This window comes from Portunus trituberculatus, chromosome 43 (assembly GCF_017591435.1).
Source record: "Portunus trituberculatus isolate SZX2019 chromosome 43, ASM1759143v1, whole genome shotgun sequence".
Taxonomy (NCBI): domain Eukaryota; kingdom Metazoa; phylum Arthropoda; class Malacostraca; order Decapoda; family Portunidae; genus Portunus; species Portunus trituberculatus.
Genome location: NC_059297.1, coordinates 11,188,217 through 11,204,410, shown reverse-complemented (window position 1 = coordinate 11,204,410; position 16,194 = coordinate 11,188,217). Strand labels below are relative to the sequence as shown.

At 36.0% G+C, this 16,194-nt stretch overlaps 1 protein-coding gene across 4 annotated transcripts in view; it reads left to right on the top strand.

Annotated features, from left to right (window-relative positions):
* LOC123518233 overlaps window positions 1–16,194 on the top strand; it is a 145,092-nt gene that overhangs the window by 108,715 nt on the left and 20,183 nt on the right. For all 4 annotated transcript variants that reach the window (XM_045278953.1, XM_045278952.1, XM_045278955.1 and 1 more), the window contains one exon: window positions 243–395. In XM_045278953.1, coding sequence (XP_045134888.1) covers window positions 243–395 — 153 coding nt within the window. The remainder of the gene's footprint in view (window positions 1–242; window positions 396–16,194) is intronic.

The following is a 16,194-nucleotide window of genomic DNA, read 5'->3' as shown; positions in this document are numbered from 1 at the left end:
AACTTTGTATAGTGTGTAAGGTAAAACTGATAATGTAGGTTTATACTCTTTCTATATTGTATAGTGTGGAAATAAACTTATAAAATGGATTGATATTAATGTTTAGAAGTGGTTACATTTATATATATATACATATTTGCATTCAAACATTTATCAAAGGTGTCCACCAGAAATACGTAGAGCAGATAGCCAGGACAAGGCAAAAAACACTCTTATAATGTAGAATTTCTCATTGATTTCAGATATTTCTGCTGTCCCCATAAGAGATCTCAATATAACATGCCCAGTAGATCAGGGATACATCCCAGTCAAGTTACGTGCTGTGAACACAGATGAAGAAAATCAACGTTTGACTGGACCTCAAGAGGATTGGAAGATTCCTAGCCCTTGCCAAGGTAGCTATATCATATCTGTACTTTTTATGAGTAATCAGTACAATAGAAAAGACAACCGTATGGAAAATTCTGAAACTTTCACGGCTTCTGGCAGCAATCGGAATCCAAGATTGAATGCAGTGAGTAATGAAATTGAAAGTGCCAATATACCAAGGTCAAGTTATTTCTATTTATCAGGTTATAGTCATGAAGACTACCAGTATACTTCTGAACACAGGTTTAGTGAACAAATATCTGTAGATGATTTGAACATCCAGCAGGTAGGGTTTACCATGAGGAATGGACAGCAGCACTCTCAGTTTAGTGATAGAGTGAGTGTTCAGAGTGAACCGCATCATGGTAGCATTAATTATTTGCAGAAACAGTCACAGAAAATCGGATGGATTCCTTCAGAGGAACAAAATTATTTGCAGTTCAGATTGTTAAATCCAACAGATCCAGTTACTTCAAATATTGTAAACTCAGATAATTTAGAGTTACAGAATAATTACCATCATAGAAAACCTGTATCTCTTGATACATATGAGATTTCTGGTAGAGAACCTCCAACTTCTGATAGAAACTATACTACAGCTGATGGAGAAGCTCAAACCACTTACAGAGAATCTCCAATCACTGGTAGAGAACCTTCTATTATCTCTGATCAGAATGAGTTTGGCTCTAGTAAGCACAGAGCAATAAGTGATGGAAGTAGTCATCAGATATCAGGTCTACTTCTTCAGCTTATGAAAGCTAAGGATGTTGAAGTTTTATTGAATACTACTAATGAAAATTTTGAATTGAAAATCAAAGGCAAAGCAAATTTTTTCAATTTACTTCATAATATCAATTTTCCTGTTCAGAATGATAATGAAGCAGAAACTGAGTTGGAATCTCAGAATATTGTCCATGAAATAAAAGGTAATGATCCTCCAACAAATTCTGTGGGTTTAATTGATAATGAAGATCTTTATCAACAAGATATGTCTGATTTAAATGAGAGTAATCACACACATCTGGCTCTTAATCATAATACTTCATTTAATCATATTGACTTAAATGAGAATTCAAACTTCACAACACTTAGCCCTCCAGTTATTGATAACAACTCACAGAACAAGCTTGATCTGAGAGTCCGAGTTTTTGTTGATTCCATGCAAAACCAATCGTCAACTTCTGCTTTGTCATCAAAATATGAATCTCATAATTATCAGCCAGAGGATTCTGCTAATAATGACACTTCATTTGATGGAGAAAATGGAAGCTTTTTTACAGCAAGTATTACCAATGAGCCAAATATTCCAATTTTTATGAATAGTTCTGAAAGCAATACTGATAAACTTTCTGAGCCTTCAGGATTTGATTTCATCAATATTAGTGATGTGAGCTCAGCACAGACTAATAACACAACCTTTAATGCCAGTGAATCAGGTGACATGAATGGAAGTCGTTCACGAAGAGATATCACAGTGGTGCCTATCATTATTTCCCGTATATCTCAAAGGAATCAGTTATACCTTTCATATTTCATGCAAGGTAGACATAAAATTAATGTAAATGTACTAAATGGACCTAATGATTTACCTTTAAATAATGTGGAGGGCCATCATGAAAGAGAGCTTACTCCAATTATAGAATCTGTAGTGAATCAGGGAATAGAGAATCGTGCTGATGAATGAAATATCTGAAGGTATCTTAAAAGTGCAGCAATGTTAGAGTAAGACTATTAAGAGAATCGTCTTATATAATAGTATTTGCGATATATGATCATGGTTTCACTCGCTAATTTTATGGTAATATGAAAAATCTTCATCCAAGAAGAAAAGAGAAGCTTTTCCTTTCTCATGGTCATGAAGTGCTGAAAATATGCTGGTAACTTTTATGTATTGTAATGAAAATGAACCTAGCATGGTAAAGAATTAGCCACTGAAAACCATGAATTACATTTTAAGCCATATGACAAGTGACATATTGTCCAGATAGGAAATACTTGGAATTACGGAATATCATTTCTGCCCCAGACCATCATAGGAACAGAGAAATTAATTTAAAGTTGGAATAGATTGTCCATGAGAGGTTCTCACCAGAGATTAGAATTGTTGATAATCATGGAAATATAGGTCTAACAACATATCAGTTAAAGATGATCACCAGGACCCAAGTGGATTTCAGTTGATCTGAACTGTTCTGTTGCTACATCAGAATGCTACATTTGACTTACTGACAAAAACAGTATATTTACTAATTAAATATCATATGATTTTATATAATGATATTAAAAGCTTATTGTAGCTTTACTGTTTTCTGTTGAAAATCATTGTTTCAACACAAAAGCAGAGATTGGAAGAATTGAATATTATTTATGTTAGATCAACAAGAAACTGGAGTCACTAAAGTGTGTAGTTTTACTATATGAGTTAGTGTAGATGATAAAAATCTTGGCTTTAGTTCTTAAGTAATGAATTCTATAATGTTTCAGTGTTAGATTTAATGTAGCAATTTATGCTCTGTTCTAGAGGATAAAATACTTTGGCTGCTTTGACTTGCAGATATTTTTAAATGTCATCAGTAGTTGTGAATTAAAATTAGATGTTGTACTGATTACTAGAAGGAAATATAAACTTAAGAAAACCAGTATATTACAGTAATAATATATAGATAAGGTTCTTTACTGAACTTTGTAGAGGTTACAGATTCTTTCAATGTGACACACCTACAGGCTAACTTTCATCCTAATTCATTATGAGTATGTCCTGTGTTGATTTTCTAATAAGAATTTTGCATATTTAATATATGTAATATATGTCTTATATTCTCTGTGTAGAAATATACGAAAGGTTCTGAGCTTGGTGTAGAGGTTCTGTTCTCATGTTGGGCACAGTGAATGGGTCAGCAGCCTTTTATTATGTTACATTCTGTTGATTGTGTTTCTCAGTATAGTTGTATACTTTCACAGAAAGTGACACAGTTAGCTCAGAATCAAAAAACATTCTATTGGTGGTCATTTTAACTTACATCTTTTTTATTTGTTGGTATTTACATATATGATTTTGATATCTATATCTTTTTTTTCTTTCTTTTTGTGTATCATATTGTCAATGGTGGACTTAGTTAAAGCTGTCATTTTGCTTCCTCTCAATTATTGAAGCATACTTTTGATGATACATATATTTCCATGCTATGATGTTAGTTATTTGAGTGTATGGTACTGTCATGATTATTGGATTTTTTTTTTTTTTTTTTTTATTCTTTACTGAGGAACTTCCCTTGAGACTTAACTATTTACTCACTAAGTTTGATGCTTCTCAATACAAAGTTATTATTAAAGAAACTACACATCTTTAATCTGATATCTGCAACACTCTTGGCTTAGAAACACCTGAATCATATGGGGTTGGAGTAATGTGCTTCCAGTTATATTTCATTTCATCCTAATCCACAAATGACTTAGTGATGTACGTGAAATTATTGTGTGTGTAGAATGTTACTACTTTGAAGGTTGGCAAAACTATGACATTATGATAGTTATTTTCTAGATTCAAAGCGGTAGCGAAGAAAATGCATTTTTGCATTTTGTGGAGTAAGGCTAACTCTCACTAAAGATAAAACATATGTGAGAAAATCATGTTCAAAGGTAAACACATGTACTATATGGTTAATACACAAACACTAGTAGAGCTAGAATGATGCTTTTCATTTTGGTTTGAAGGAGGCATCCTTTAGGATTTTCTTCTTAGATTCTTAACTTGAAGTTCCTTTACATATTTTCCATAATGATGCTTTTCTTTACATATTTATATTATTTTTATTGTTTTTCCAATTCATGAAAAGTTATTCAAGAACATCTCCTTTTTTAACCTCCACCTCCATGTTCCAAATGTGGATGAGAGGGCCTCCTTCCATTAGTAAAGATTCAAGTTTCCACTACACCAGGGGCTTCTCAACCTAGGGTTTGCAAACCTCCAGGAGTTCACAAGAAGATATCCAGGGGTACTTAGATGGCTAATCTAATAATATACTTTGCAGTACCATTGTATATTGAGTTAGTGTCAGTCACCAAATTAACATTCCGTTCGATGTCATGAGACCTGGGGGTTCGGGTAGATGGTCTTATAACTCAAGGGATTCTTAAAGAGAAAAAAGTTGAGAACCCCTGCACTACACCGTGAAAATACCCCATAGAATAACCATTGCAAACAAAAAAAAGGTGTAACACAACTTTGTTTTGGGCAACAATAACCCTTATGGGGCATATCCTTACTAGTTGTAATCCATTATCCCATGAAAGAAGATTTTGGTGTGCATTAGTGTATTATTGCCATAGGTGTAAGTTACCATTACTCCATGCCACACTGCATTTAGTGGACAGATTTAGAGTGATCATGAACTTGTTCATGTTATTATTTGATTAGATATCTGGTATGAATTATTAAGGCATTACTAAAACTTGTTTCAGAATCAATTTGATTATAGCTCAGTTACATAAACTTTTCATTGCTATATGATATGATCCGTGAATGAAAGTAGGAGTGATATCACAAAGATATCATTAAGCCACATTGAAAATATTAAGGTTTTGTGGAACTGAAATTTTAGTCTGTGTTATTTGTTATTGAAAACATCAATAAAATAAAATAAAGCATTCCCCAGTTGTACTGCCTCAAACCATGGCATGACCAGAATACCCTCAGTATATTGAAATGCTGAGCAATTGGTCTGGAAGCTAAGGCAAATCTGAATTTTGGATGAAAGATGACATGTTGGGAATCCAGCAAATTGCCATCCAAGCAATAGGTATATCCTGTGCTTGTGGAGTTTCTATGTTCGGGTCATTACAGTGGAACGATAACTTGTACAAACTTCAGAGCATATTTTTCATTGTAAGTAATAGTATGATGAATAGACAATAGACACATTAAGGTGTATGGAATCAGAACTCCATATTTCCATGACATATCAGTATACAATGTGTTCTTCATTTCATGTGTCATGTGCATTTGTATCATACAAACTGCTGGAATTATGAATCTTTCTCTAACTTACCCTTGTCACTCGCCTGCATTTTCTGAACGTGGAAGTCTGTCTACTGCGCAGGCATTGGCAGATATATTGGTTTATCAGGCTGTGATATCAATAATACCAGTAATTTCACAATGTCAAATTTTATTTAGTTCATAAATTTAATACAATGGCATATACAAGTAATGATCTTTGAATTAGCTTCCCTTATGAGGAGCTGTTAATTGGTAAGGAATTTGATGGTCTAATCTTCCTTAGTTGAAGATGAAAAATAAGAAATACTGAAAATTTTTAACAATATGTGGCAAATATGCCACATATGCAAAAATATATTATGAATTTGTTTGTATATGTAAATGAAAGCTAATAAGAAACAATTGAGGAAGTAGGAATTTACCAGACTGGAATAAGATGATCTGTACTATCCAAAATGAACATGCTCAGTACAATGTGCCACATATGGGGAAACAATTCTGGTGCAGTTTATTAGTAATTACTACATTATATTAGTTGCCTGCATCTTTTCACTATGACATTCAAGATTAATAAATAATAATGATAATAATAATGAAAAGCATTATTGTTTTAATAGAAATACTAGGTATGATAAAAAAATGATAATAATAATAATAACAATAATAATAATAATAATAATAATAATTAATAATCTAGAGTGTAGTAGAACCACTTTCCCCCACTCAAATTGATAATAGTAATAATCATTATTTTAATTACATATAATTATATTATGACAATTGCAATAATGATAATAATGTATTATTATTATTGTTATTATTATTATTATTATTAATAACAATAATATATGTTATTATCATAATAATAATAGTAATAATGATAATACAAATCCACATTTTTTATAATTATTCCATGTCCATGATTATATATTATGACAATTGCATTAATAATGATAATAATGATAATAGTAATAGTAGTAGTAGTGACAATAATATTGGTTATCATAATAATAATAATAACACCAGAAAACCACAATTTAGACAATCATTCCATGTTCTGCTCCATGAAGTTGAATTAACAAGCATGCATTAAAGGCTTCAGGTATAACTACTGTATATCAAGCTTGGAGGAGAAAGCTTCTCGAAAGTCAAACAAGTACAACTATCATGTTTCCCATTGTGTGTGTGTTAGATGCGCACACCATTCAAGCATCGATCTCAGGTGGCTGATCTGATATAAAGGCAAAGGTCACAGCAATAATGGCATATAGAGAGGCTGAGAAACTACAGGCTACGATAGTTTTACATACTAAAAGTTATTTATTTATTCATATTGTATATATTAGCCTGATTCAAACATCTTAGACATCTTTTATCATCCTTAATTAGTTAAACATAATGAAGTTAGCTGCAGCAATATACTCAGTAATTTGATTACTATTATTGCATCGCGATTATCATTATTATTATCATCATCATTATCATCATCATCATCATCATTATCATTATCATTACTACACACACACACACACACACACACACACCGTAGTGTAGTGGTTAGCACGCTCGACTCACAATCTAGAGGGCCGGGTTCGAGTCCCGGTAAACGGCGAGGCAAATGGGCAAGCCTCTTAATGTGTGGCCCCTGTTCACTTAGCAGTAAATAGGTACGGGATGTAACTCGAGGGGTTGTGGCCTCGCTTTCCCGGTGTGTGTTGTGTGTTGTGTTTTGATGTGGTCTCAGTCCTACCCGAAGATCGGTCTATGAGCTCTGAGCGCTCTCCGTAATGGGGAAGACTGGCTAGGTGACCTGCAGGCGACCGAGGTGCACACACACACACACACACACTGTAGTTCACAATAGTGAATGAATTACTTTCCATGACTATATCGTTTTCTGTTTATAAAGACTATATATATATATATATATATATATATATATATATATATATATATATATATATATATATATATATATATATATATATACACACACACGGAAATATTTACATAATCTTTTTAATAGTCTACGTATGAATTACATATTTAGAATGTTGTGGTATATTTATAAATAAGTTTGACAGTTGTAAGTTAAATCCACCAATGACAATATTGACCACTAATGTGTTATGCTGCTATGTAACATAAGTACATCAGCCTATGCATGTTTCTATGTTGAAGAACAAGTAACTTTGCTCAGAAAGTGAATATTTACTGACGTGCTAATTTATAACTTCAATTACAGGTATATTTTTTATTATGTAAAAGCACCTTCGGTAACTAAAAGCAAAATCAACAATATTTCATTCGACAATGAGAAAACCGGAGTTCATTAGTAATTGATCACAAACTAAAGACGTGTAAGATATGTCTTTGTATAGCGGTAGATATTCAGGGTAATACTCTGAGAAGAGTTCCAAGTATCTCGGGAAGCAGTAATAGCCTTTCTTCACTTGTTCTAGGAAGCCTGGGGACTCGTTTAGTAGGCGGGGAACTTGTCTGAAGGCCTGTTGGCGGGGCGGGGCTGGGGCAGAAGGCTGGTGGTAGCGACAATGCGGCTTTTTGTAGATATTTCTAAAGATCATCGTGGAGCGAAAGTTTCAGTAGAGGTTGGCACCTTACTTCTGGCAGCGACGGACGGACGGAGTAAGGTCACATTATGATTACGTGTTAGGAATTATTACTTTCAGTTGTTTTATGAGCTCACACTGGTATTTCGTTAATTTTCTGTGTAACATTTCACATATTAATATAACTTTATTACAAGTCTTGAAAAATTATTTTCTTCTGGCACAGTGCGTAAACGTAACAAACCAACATGAAGACGATTTCAAACACCGTCATGAATAGAATAAACATTTTCTGCGCCATAGAATTCGAGCACTCGTTTTCTTCACTGACGAGAATCACAACCTGCGTCCAACTGCTCCGCGCGCCCTGGACTGAATGACGTGAGGACTGAAGCGTGAGGCGTTTCTGTGAGCGGCTGACCTCTCCAACCCCTCCCTTCCCCCCTCTCTCTCCACTTGCTCCCAGACTCACTAGCGCGCGCGCGCACACACACACACACACACACACACACACACACACACACACACACACACTCTCTCTCTCTCTCTCTCTCTGCGTATCACTAATTATTCATCATCCTCGCTTCGCTCTTATTGGAACGTGGAGGGCAAATTTGTACCGCTAACTTGGTCATGTTCTCTATGTCTGACGTAGTCGAGTATTGTAATGTAAGTACGTACATACTGTACGTATGCATAGTTCACTATACATAATCCGGTAATTTTTTTTTCTTTATTTATTTTGTAAATGAATGAATGTATGAATGAATTTATTTTTGTTTATTTATTTATTTTTTTGTATTTATTTATTTATTTATTTATTTATTATTATTATTATTATTTTTTTTTTTTTTGTGTGTGTGTGTCTACGGATTATCTGGTGTACTGATCATTGGTATCGGTGATTTGCATTTTAATGTTATTTACACGACTTTTCATGAGGTATTTTTCAAGGGTTACAGAGATTACTAGGTAGTTTCTCATGGGTGATTTTTTTTTTCTTATTGGCCGTGAATAATCCTTGTTAAGTATCATCAAAAGTATGGCAACACCATCAAAAACTTCAGTAACGTTCACTGTGAAAATGTATTTTGGAGACAAATGTTTACGAGTATGGACCTTTCTCCTCTCGCTGTGTGTCCTATTATCTTACGTCATTACCTTCATTCTCTACTGAAAGAAAACGACGGTCTCTCACCAATACCATGACTTTGCTATCGTTTCATCTACCCTGGTCGTCGTCAGCAGTGTTTGTAGGTACTATCGGGAATGTCACGTTAACGGTTATCACGCTCACCTCAACATGAAATATTCAGTTTGGATAGCGTGCGTAGCATTATTGTGGGATTTTATTTCATTATCACCATCGTTTTTAGTTTTTTGTTTGATAGTTTCTCTCTTCCATTCTTTCCTCCTTCCTTTCTTAATTTTTCTTTTTCTTTGATAACTACCAGCTTCTTCATCTTCTTCTTTTCTTTTTCTTTTCCTTTTCCTTTTCCTTTTCCTCCTCCTCCTCCTCCTCCTCCTCCTCCTCCTCCTCCTCCTCCTCCTCCTCCTCCTCCTCCTCCTCCTCCTCCTCCTCCGTTGGTGGTGGTGGTGATAGAAGTTTTACTTTCCTGAGTCAACACAAACCAGCCTTGAAACATGAAGGTATGGTATACTTGCCAGACTGTTTCATCTACTGGATAGGAAATGCGCCGCCATCAATCTAATAAAATCCTTCTATTTCTTAAAATTCAAGACGCCGTAGTTTGTTGACTACGAGTACGTCCGTTTTGTATGTGGTCCCTTTGATTACAGTTTTACTCGCTCGTTGCTCCAAGAGGCGCGAGGGTTCGAATCGTGATGGCTGCTATTTGAGGTTGGGAAAGACAAGCATTCAAAGTAACGGTTCCCAAATGCTAAAACTAAGAATCTCGTTCTTACCCTAATAGATCTGGAAAACTGGACGCAAAGACCTAAAAAAGCGAGTTATTGTGATGCAACGAATTAGAATGAAAACGCTCTGTAATGGTCTTCCTTGTCTTGAGACAAATGATATTCGTTCCTCTTTATGAAACATATCGAAGAGCTTAATTTTTCGTCCACTTCGTTTAGTCATTAAACAAAACTTCTTTTAAACGGATAGTGCATATATAATAAAGTTATTATTATTATTTTTTTCGTCCACTTTTGTTTGTCATCAAATAAAACTACATTTAGACAAAAACGCATACATTTTTTTTTATCGTTGCTGTTATGTTTATTATCATTATTATTATTATTATTATTTTTATATGAAAGAAGCATCATTGCTCTTCTTTGGTTTATGAGTTGTACAGAATGTGGGTTAGATAAACAATTCAGAATGCGGGAAATCTTGCTTGAATTTGAAATGTCACACACGGACGCGATGCTGGTAAGAGTTAGCCGTAAAAACAAACGATACTTAGAACAACTTCATTAACCTTTTGACGACGTCTAGTTACGCAGCGCTCATTGCGTTCATCTTACAATAAATACACTTGCTCCTTTAGGTATTTTTTACGTTTACATGATTACACGGAAGGAAGGAAGGAAGGAAGGAAAGGGGTGTATATGGCACAGACCTCAGAATGTGTGTTGCCCTCCCTCCCTCATATCCAGTCTTCATTATGTGTCTCATATTCGTCTGGCTCTAGATTTCTATAGCCTCAGGTGGCTCCCTTTCCGCGAACTGACGAGTTACGGCTCTTTGATATTGTGCAGAAGCATACTTTAGCAAATGAGATGTTTGGGTGTTCTTGGAAACTTCTCTTTATGGCGTCTTATTCCTTGATGTCAACTGCTTTTTTTTTCCCGTCTTTAATTTTCTTATTTTGAAAAATATGTAGTTGGTATATAGCAGGATTTAGCAATCTGTAAAAGCAATGTTAGTTTACTTTATTGTTGCATGGTTTCAGATGATAGAAAATAAGATTGTTAATTAATACATTGGTAAGTCAATAAATAGATAAAGTGAATTGAATAGATAGATAAATGAATAAACAAGTAGATAAATAAGCGCTCCTATTACACACACACACACACACACACACACACACACACACACACACACACACACACACACACACACACACACACACACACACACACACACACTGATCACAGACACAGAGATAGTAAAACTGAATTCTGTGTAACTTACTGTTAATGGAATTGAAAACATGCTTCAGAGTGTGCATTCATATAGTGGAGCAAGGACAAGGCGAGGACGAATGTTGGTTTAGAGTAAGGACGACCCTTGTTGCTGGCTCTTTTTTTTTTTTATGCTGTCCTCCCAAGAGTTGTTCCAGGAATGCCTTGAGGCGGGTCCATCAAATATAACCCTAGGAGACCACAAAGGCGCTCTCTCTCTCTCTCTCTCTCTCTCTCTCTCTCTCTCTCTCTCTCTCTCTCTCTCTCTCTCATCACTTAAGGTGCTTTCGCTGCTTCTTGGAAGTATCTGAAATAGCCAGCAGGAAAAATTACTCTGTTCGCCCGCAGCAAATGGGAGAGGAAAATATGGACCACGCATGTACTTTGTTCTTTTCTCCTTCCCTTCACTGCTCCTCATCATTTTCCATTCTCTCTCTCTCTCTCTCTCTCTCTCTCTCTCTCTCTCTCTCTCTCTCTCTCTCTCTCTCTCTCTCTCTCTCTCCTCTCCTCTCCTCTCCTCTCCTCTCCTCTCTCTCTCTCTCTCTCTCTCTCTCTCTCTCTCTCTCTCTCTCTCTCTCTCTCTCTCTCTCTCTCTCTGTCGCCCTGCACACCCTGCGTACCTTATCAGCACCTCTTGCAGCGCGGGCTGTCAGAGCAACAGGCAGGTGTATGGTTTGGTTGTCTGCTCCGTGCCGGTGGAGGTCGCTCGGTAATACTGTATGAGAGAGAGAGAGAGAGAGAGAGAGAGAGAGAGAGAGAGAGAGTGAGTGAGTGAGTGAGTGAGTGAGTGAAAAGAAAGAAAGATTCTCTCTCTCTCTCTCTCTCTCTCTCTCTCTCTCTCTCTCTCTCTCTCTCTCTCTCTCTCTCTCTCTCTTCATTCTACTTCGCGAGACTCTAAAGGACTCCTCGCACGAGTATCCTGAAGGTTTATGGTCTGATACTTGAAGTGACTTTCTCGGAAGCAATATTTCTTCCCATCGCGTCCACGTTCCATTGGATGCTCCAACTCCCTCTCCTCTCCTCTCTCCTCTCTCTCTCTCTCTCTCTCTCTCTCTCTCTCTCTCTCTCTCTCTCTCTCTCTCTCTCTCTCTCTCTCTCTCTCTCTCTCTCTCTCTCTCTCTCTCTCTCTCTCTGCCTTTTATGTAAGGAGACTTCAAGGGAAAAAGTTATGATTGAGACTGAGATTATTTTATCTATCTCCTTACCCTTCATGAATTGCTTTTTAAACGTCGATATATATTTTTTTTTCCTCTACCTCCTCCTCTTCTCGCCAATTAAGTGATCATGGCTAACCCTTCTTCTTCGTGCTTCATAACTCTTGATTTCAGTTCGTGTAGTCTCGTTGAGTCTACACATTACTGCAGGAAGAAGTCAGTGAACTATTGCTGCGCGTAAAAGGAAATGTTAGAATTAGGTCCATTTAAAGCTATGTTAGGTCAAGTTTTTCTCACTCATACAATCTCTCTCTCTCTCTCTCTCTCTCTCTCTCTCTCTCTCTCTCTCTCTCTCTCTCTCTCTCTCTCTCTCTCTCTCTCTCTCCGTTTTTTCATGTTTATTTATACCCCTCCCTTTTACCATTCCTGAAGTCCGTAAAATCGGCGTTTGTTTTAATCCAACTATCACCTTCAGCTGATCCCTGTCTTGGCTGAAAGATCACCTATTCTAAAGATGATATCCCCCCACGACGACTTAATATGCATAACTTTTAAACCTTACATAGATTTGACGCGTCGACTTCTCAAGAGTGCTAGAAATGTATAAATAATTGTGTAAGCGCTTGCAACTGGTATTTGTATTGATGATTTTTAAGTGCTTCATTCCTGGAAGTTGTCTCACCACAAATCTTTCGTGCAAAAGTGGCTGGCAAAAGGAGTGGCTTTGATCAGGGAAGCGATTCGGAGAGAGAGAGAGAGAGAGAGAGAGAGAGAGAGAGAGAGAGAGAGAGAGAGAGAGAGAGAATATTCCTTTAAGAAGCGTATAAGAAGGGGAAAAAAAAGTGACATTAATGAATGGACCAGTTGACACCTTATAAACTCCTGTTAGATTAATGGAGCCGTGCTGAAATACCGCTTTAGTGTGTGTGTGTGTGTGTGTGTGTGTGTGTGTGTGTGTGTGTGTGTGTGTGTGTGTGTGTGTGTGAGAGAGAGGGGGAGAGGGGGGCATAGGCACTATTCCCCGAGCGGCCCTTCTGGTTGCATCTCGTCTTACCGCTGCTTCTTACTTTACCTCTTACGGGGAAGTCGTCAGAGATGCGATCCATTTTAAGAAGTGATAGTGAAGTGCGGGCGGGATCTGTGCTGGGCAGTAAGTGATGGAGAAACTGAGAGAAAAGAAGTCATTATCGCGTAGGGAATGTGAGAGTGAGAGGGAGCTGGGGAGTAGGAGTGGAGTTAAAGAAAGGTGGAGATATTGAACGAGAGGGATGGTGTGAAAGTGGAGGGATAGATTAAAAGTGAGTGGGATATCCTTAAGAGGAAGTGGATATATGAATCAAATGTGGTGAGAGTGCGAGGATATAATAGTTGAGGAGTGAAATGGAGTATCTTTATGGGGGAGAGAAGGAAACTGCAGAATGTTCATGCTTGTGTTACACTGAGGTATGATGTACAGTATTGAATATTGTTCATCTTCCTTTAGGCCACGCGCTGTGTTACTGGGATGATAAAGGATGGGTAGTTTCTTGGAATAGAACATTATAGTTTCCAGGTTCGTTCACCTCGGATCTACCTTTCGTTCTTCCACCATCACGTCTATCCCTTCGTTTGCTTATAGGTGTTTTCTGCTTTGTCTGTCTCAGACACGCATGCAGTATCATTATACAATCACTAGAATCGTATAAACATCCTTGAAAACCTCAGTATGCCATAAGAGCGTAAGAAAGTAAGGGAAGGTGTTAAAGGTCCTTTTTGAGATGATTTGTAATAATTATTATGTGTACGCATGATGTCTGTAAGATACGCGTGCATGCTGATTACACAGTGCGGATGTATTTCGATAATGATATATTAGTCGTATGAAGTTAATAAAGAATAAATATTTTTTAAAGACTTATAGCTCAAAGTTAGTGATGGGTCATTCAATAACATTACAGCTACTTTATATATATATATATATATATATATATATATATATATATATATATATATATATATATATATATATATATATATGTATATATATAGTGTGTGTGTGTGTGTGGATGTTTTGTTTTTGTTTTGTTTTGTTTTGTTTTGTTTTGTTTTGTTTTTTGTTTTGTTAATTGTGCAAGGATTTGGTGAAGAGGAATCTCCCTCCCTTTTAACACTTCGTGGTGAAAGCGTGAAACTAAGTCGATGCATTCTTAATTTTCCTCATATGAAATCCACACTAAACAAGTGACTCTTATTCTTGGAAACGTGTCCCAAATTTGAACACTTTTATATCCTTTCTGTACCAGATGCAAAGTAAATCTAAATGAGGAAATATCTGTATACTATTTTTTATTTATTTATTATTATTTTTTTTATGATGCATGGAGAGTCCATAATGACAACATTCAGGTTTAAATTGGAGACAAAAATAATTTTGTCGTGGTCTAAGTGGCTGCTTGTAGTCTTTCATGTATGGGCGAAGTACAAGCTCCTTTAGTGTTACAGATACTGCAGTCTTGAGACAAGGATAGATTCCCCAGGGTCACTTATGAAGATAAAAGAAATAACGGGTTCAAGCTTAGTAAAGTTAGATTTAAAACAAGAAATATAAAATATATTTTTCACAAATAGAACAGTGGATGAAAGGAACAGACTCAGTGATCAGGTGATCAAGCTTTGCAAAGATTATCAAAATTTATGGATAATAATGATAGATTTTTTTTTTTTTTTTTTTTTATGATGGTCACTGGCCTAAGGGAACAAAAAAAGAAAAGAAAATTGTCATGTGTTGGCCTAACGACTTCCGGCAGCTTTTCTTATGTTTTCATGTCCTTGTAAATTGAGCTTAAAAATGCTTAATACTTTTTTATTTATTCATTTTGATTCCGAATCATCTGATATTACATCAATCAATGGTAGAACTCTTGAAGCGTCTGCATTCTCTTGACCTGACGTTGGATGCGATACTATGAAGTCAGTCATTTGATATTTTGATACGTTGATATTTTTCTTTACTTTTATTGTGTTACTGTGAGGATCAGATGTTCCAGGAAAATACTCCTCGTGTTTTCCTGGCGTCGCTTACACATTTAATTAATGATCTTCGTTAATGGCTCTGATTTACAACAAGCTTTACTTTGAATTCGTTGTTTTAATTAGTCAAGTACAGTCTTTTGTTAATATTATTATTATTATTATTATTATTATTATTATTATTATTATTATTATTATTATTATTACTACTACTACTACTACTACTACTACTACTACTACTACTACTACTACTACTACTACTACTACTACTACTACTACTACTTATTATTATTATCATTTATTGTTATTGTTAGTATTATTATTATTGTTACCAATATTATTATTGTTATTGTAGCTGCTGGTGTGTATAGTATTGAATTATATTCGTGCCCGGCACCAATTTTTTGTGTATGTTGAAAAGAGAGAGAGAGAGAGAGAGAGAGAGAGAGAGAGAGAGAGAGAGAGAGAGAGAGACCTCGTATTCCCATTAGGATTTAGGACACTCACTGAATGAGGGTTGCAGACGTTTTGTCCTTCGCTCTTCCTTTGTTCCTTTTTTTCTCATCCTTAATTGGGACACATTACAGTACCACTTCACTGTTCCTCAAGCCTGTGTCCACTCCACTCATCTAACCTGCCGTCATCCCTATGTGGGTATTTTGTTATTATTATTTGCCAAAAGCCTTTCTTCTTAGTGTCCGTCATTGTTGGTAAGAAAGATGACAGCCGCATAGGGACTTCTAGGAAAGCTTCTCGCTCACTGGTAGGAGGAAAGATGAAGATAGGAATGATGGTCACGCTCGTCTGGAGAGGAAAGAATGGTGAGAGAAGGAAAAAAATCATAGACGATAAACAAACAGTCGAATAATCCTTAAGAAAACGTGTGTGTGTGAGAGAGAGAGAGAGAGAGAGAGAGAGAGAGAGAGAGAGAGAGAGA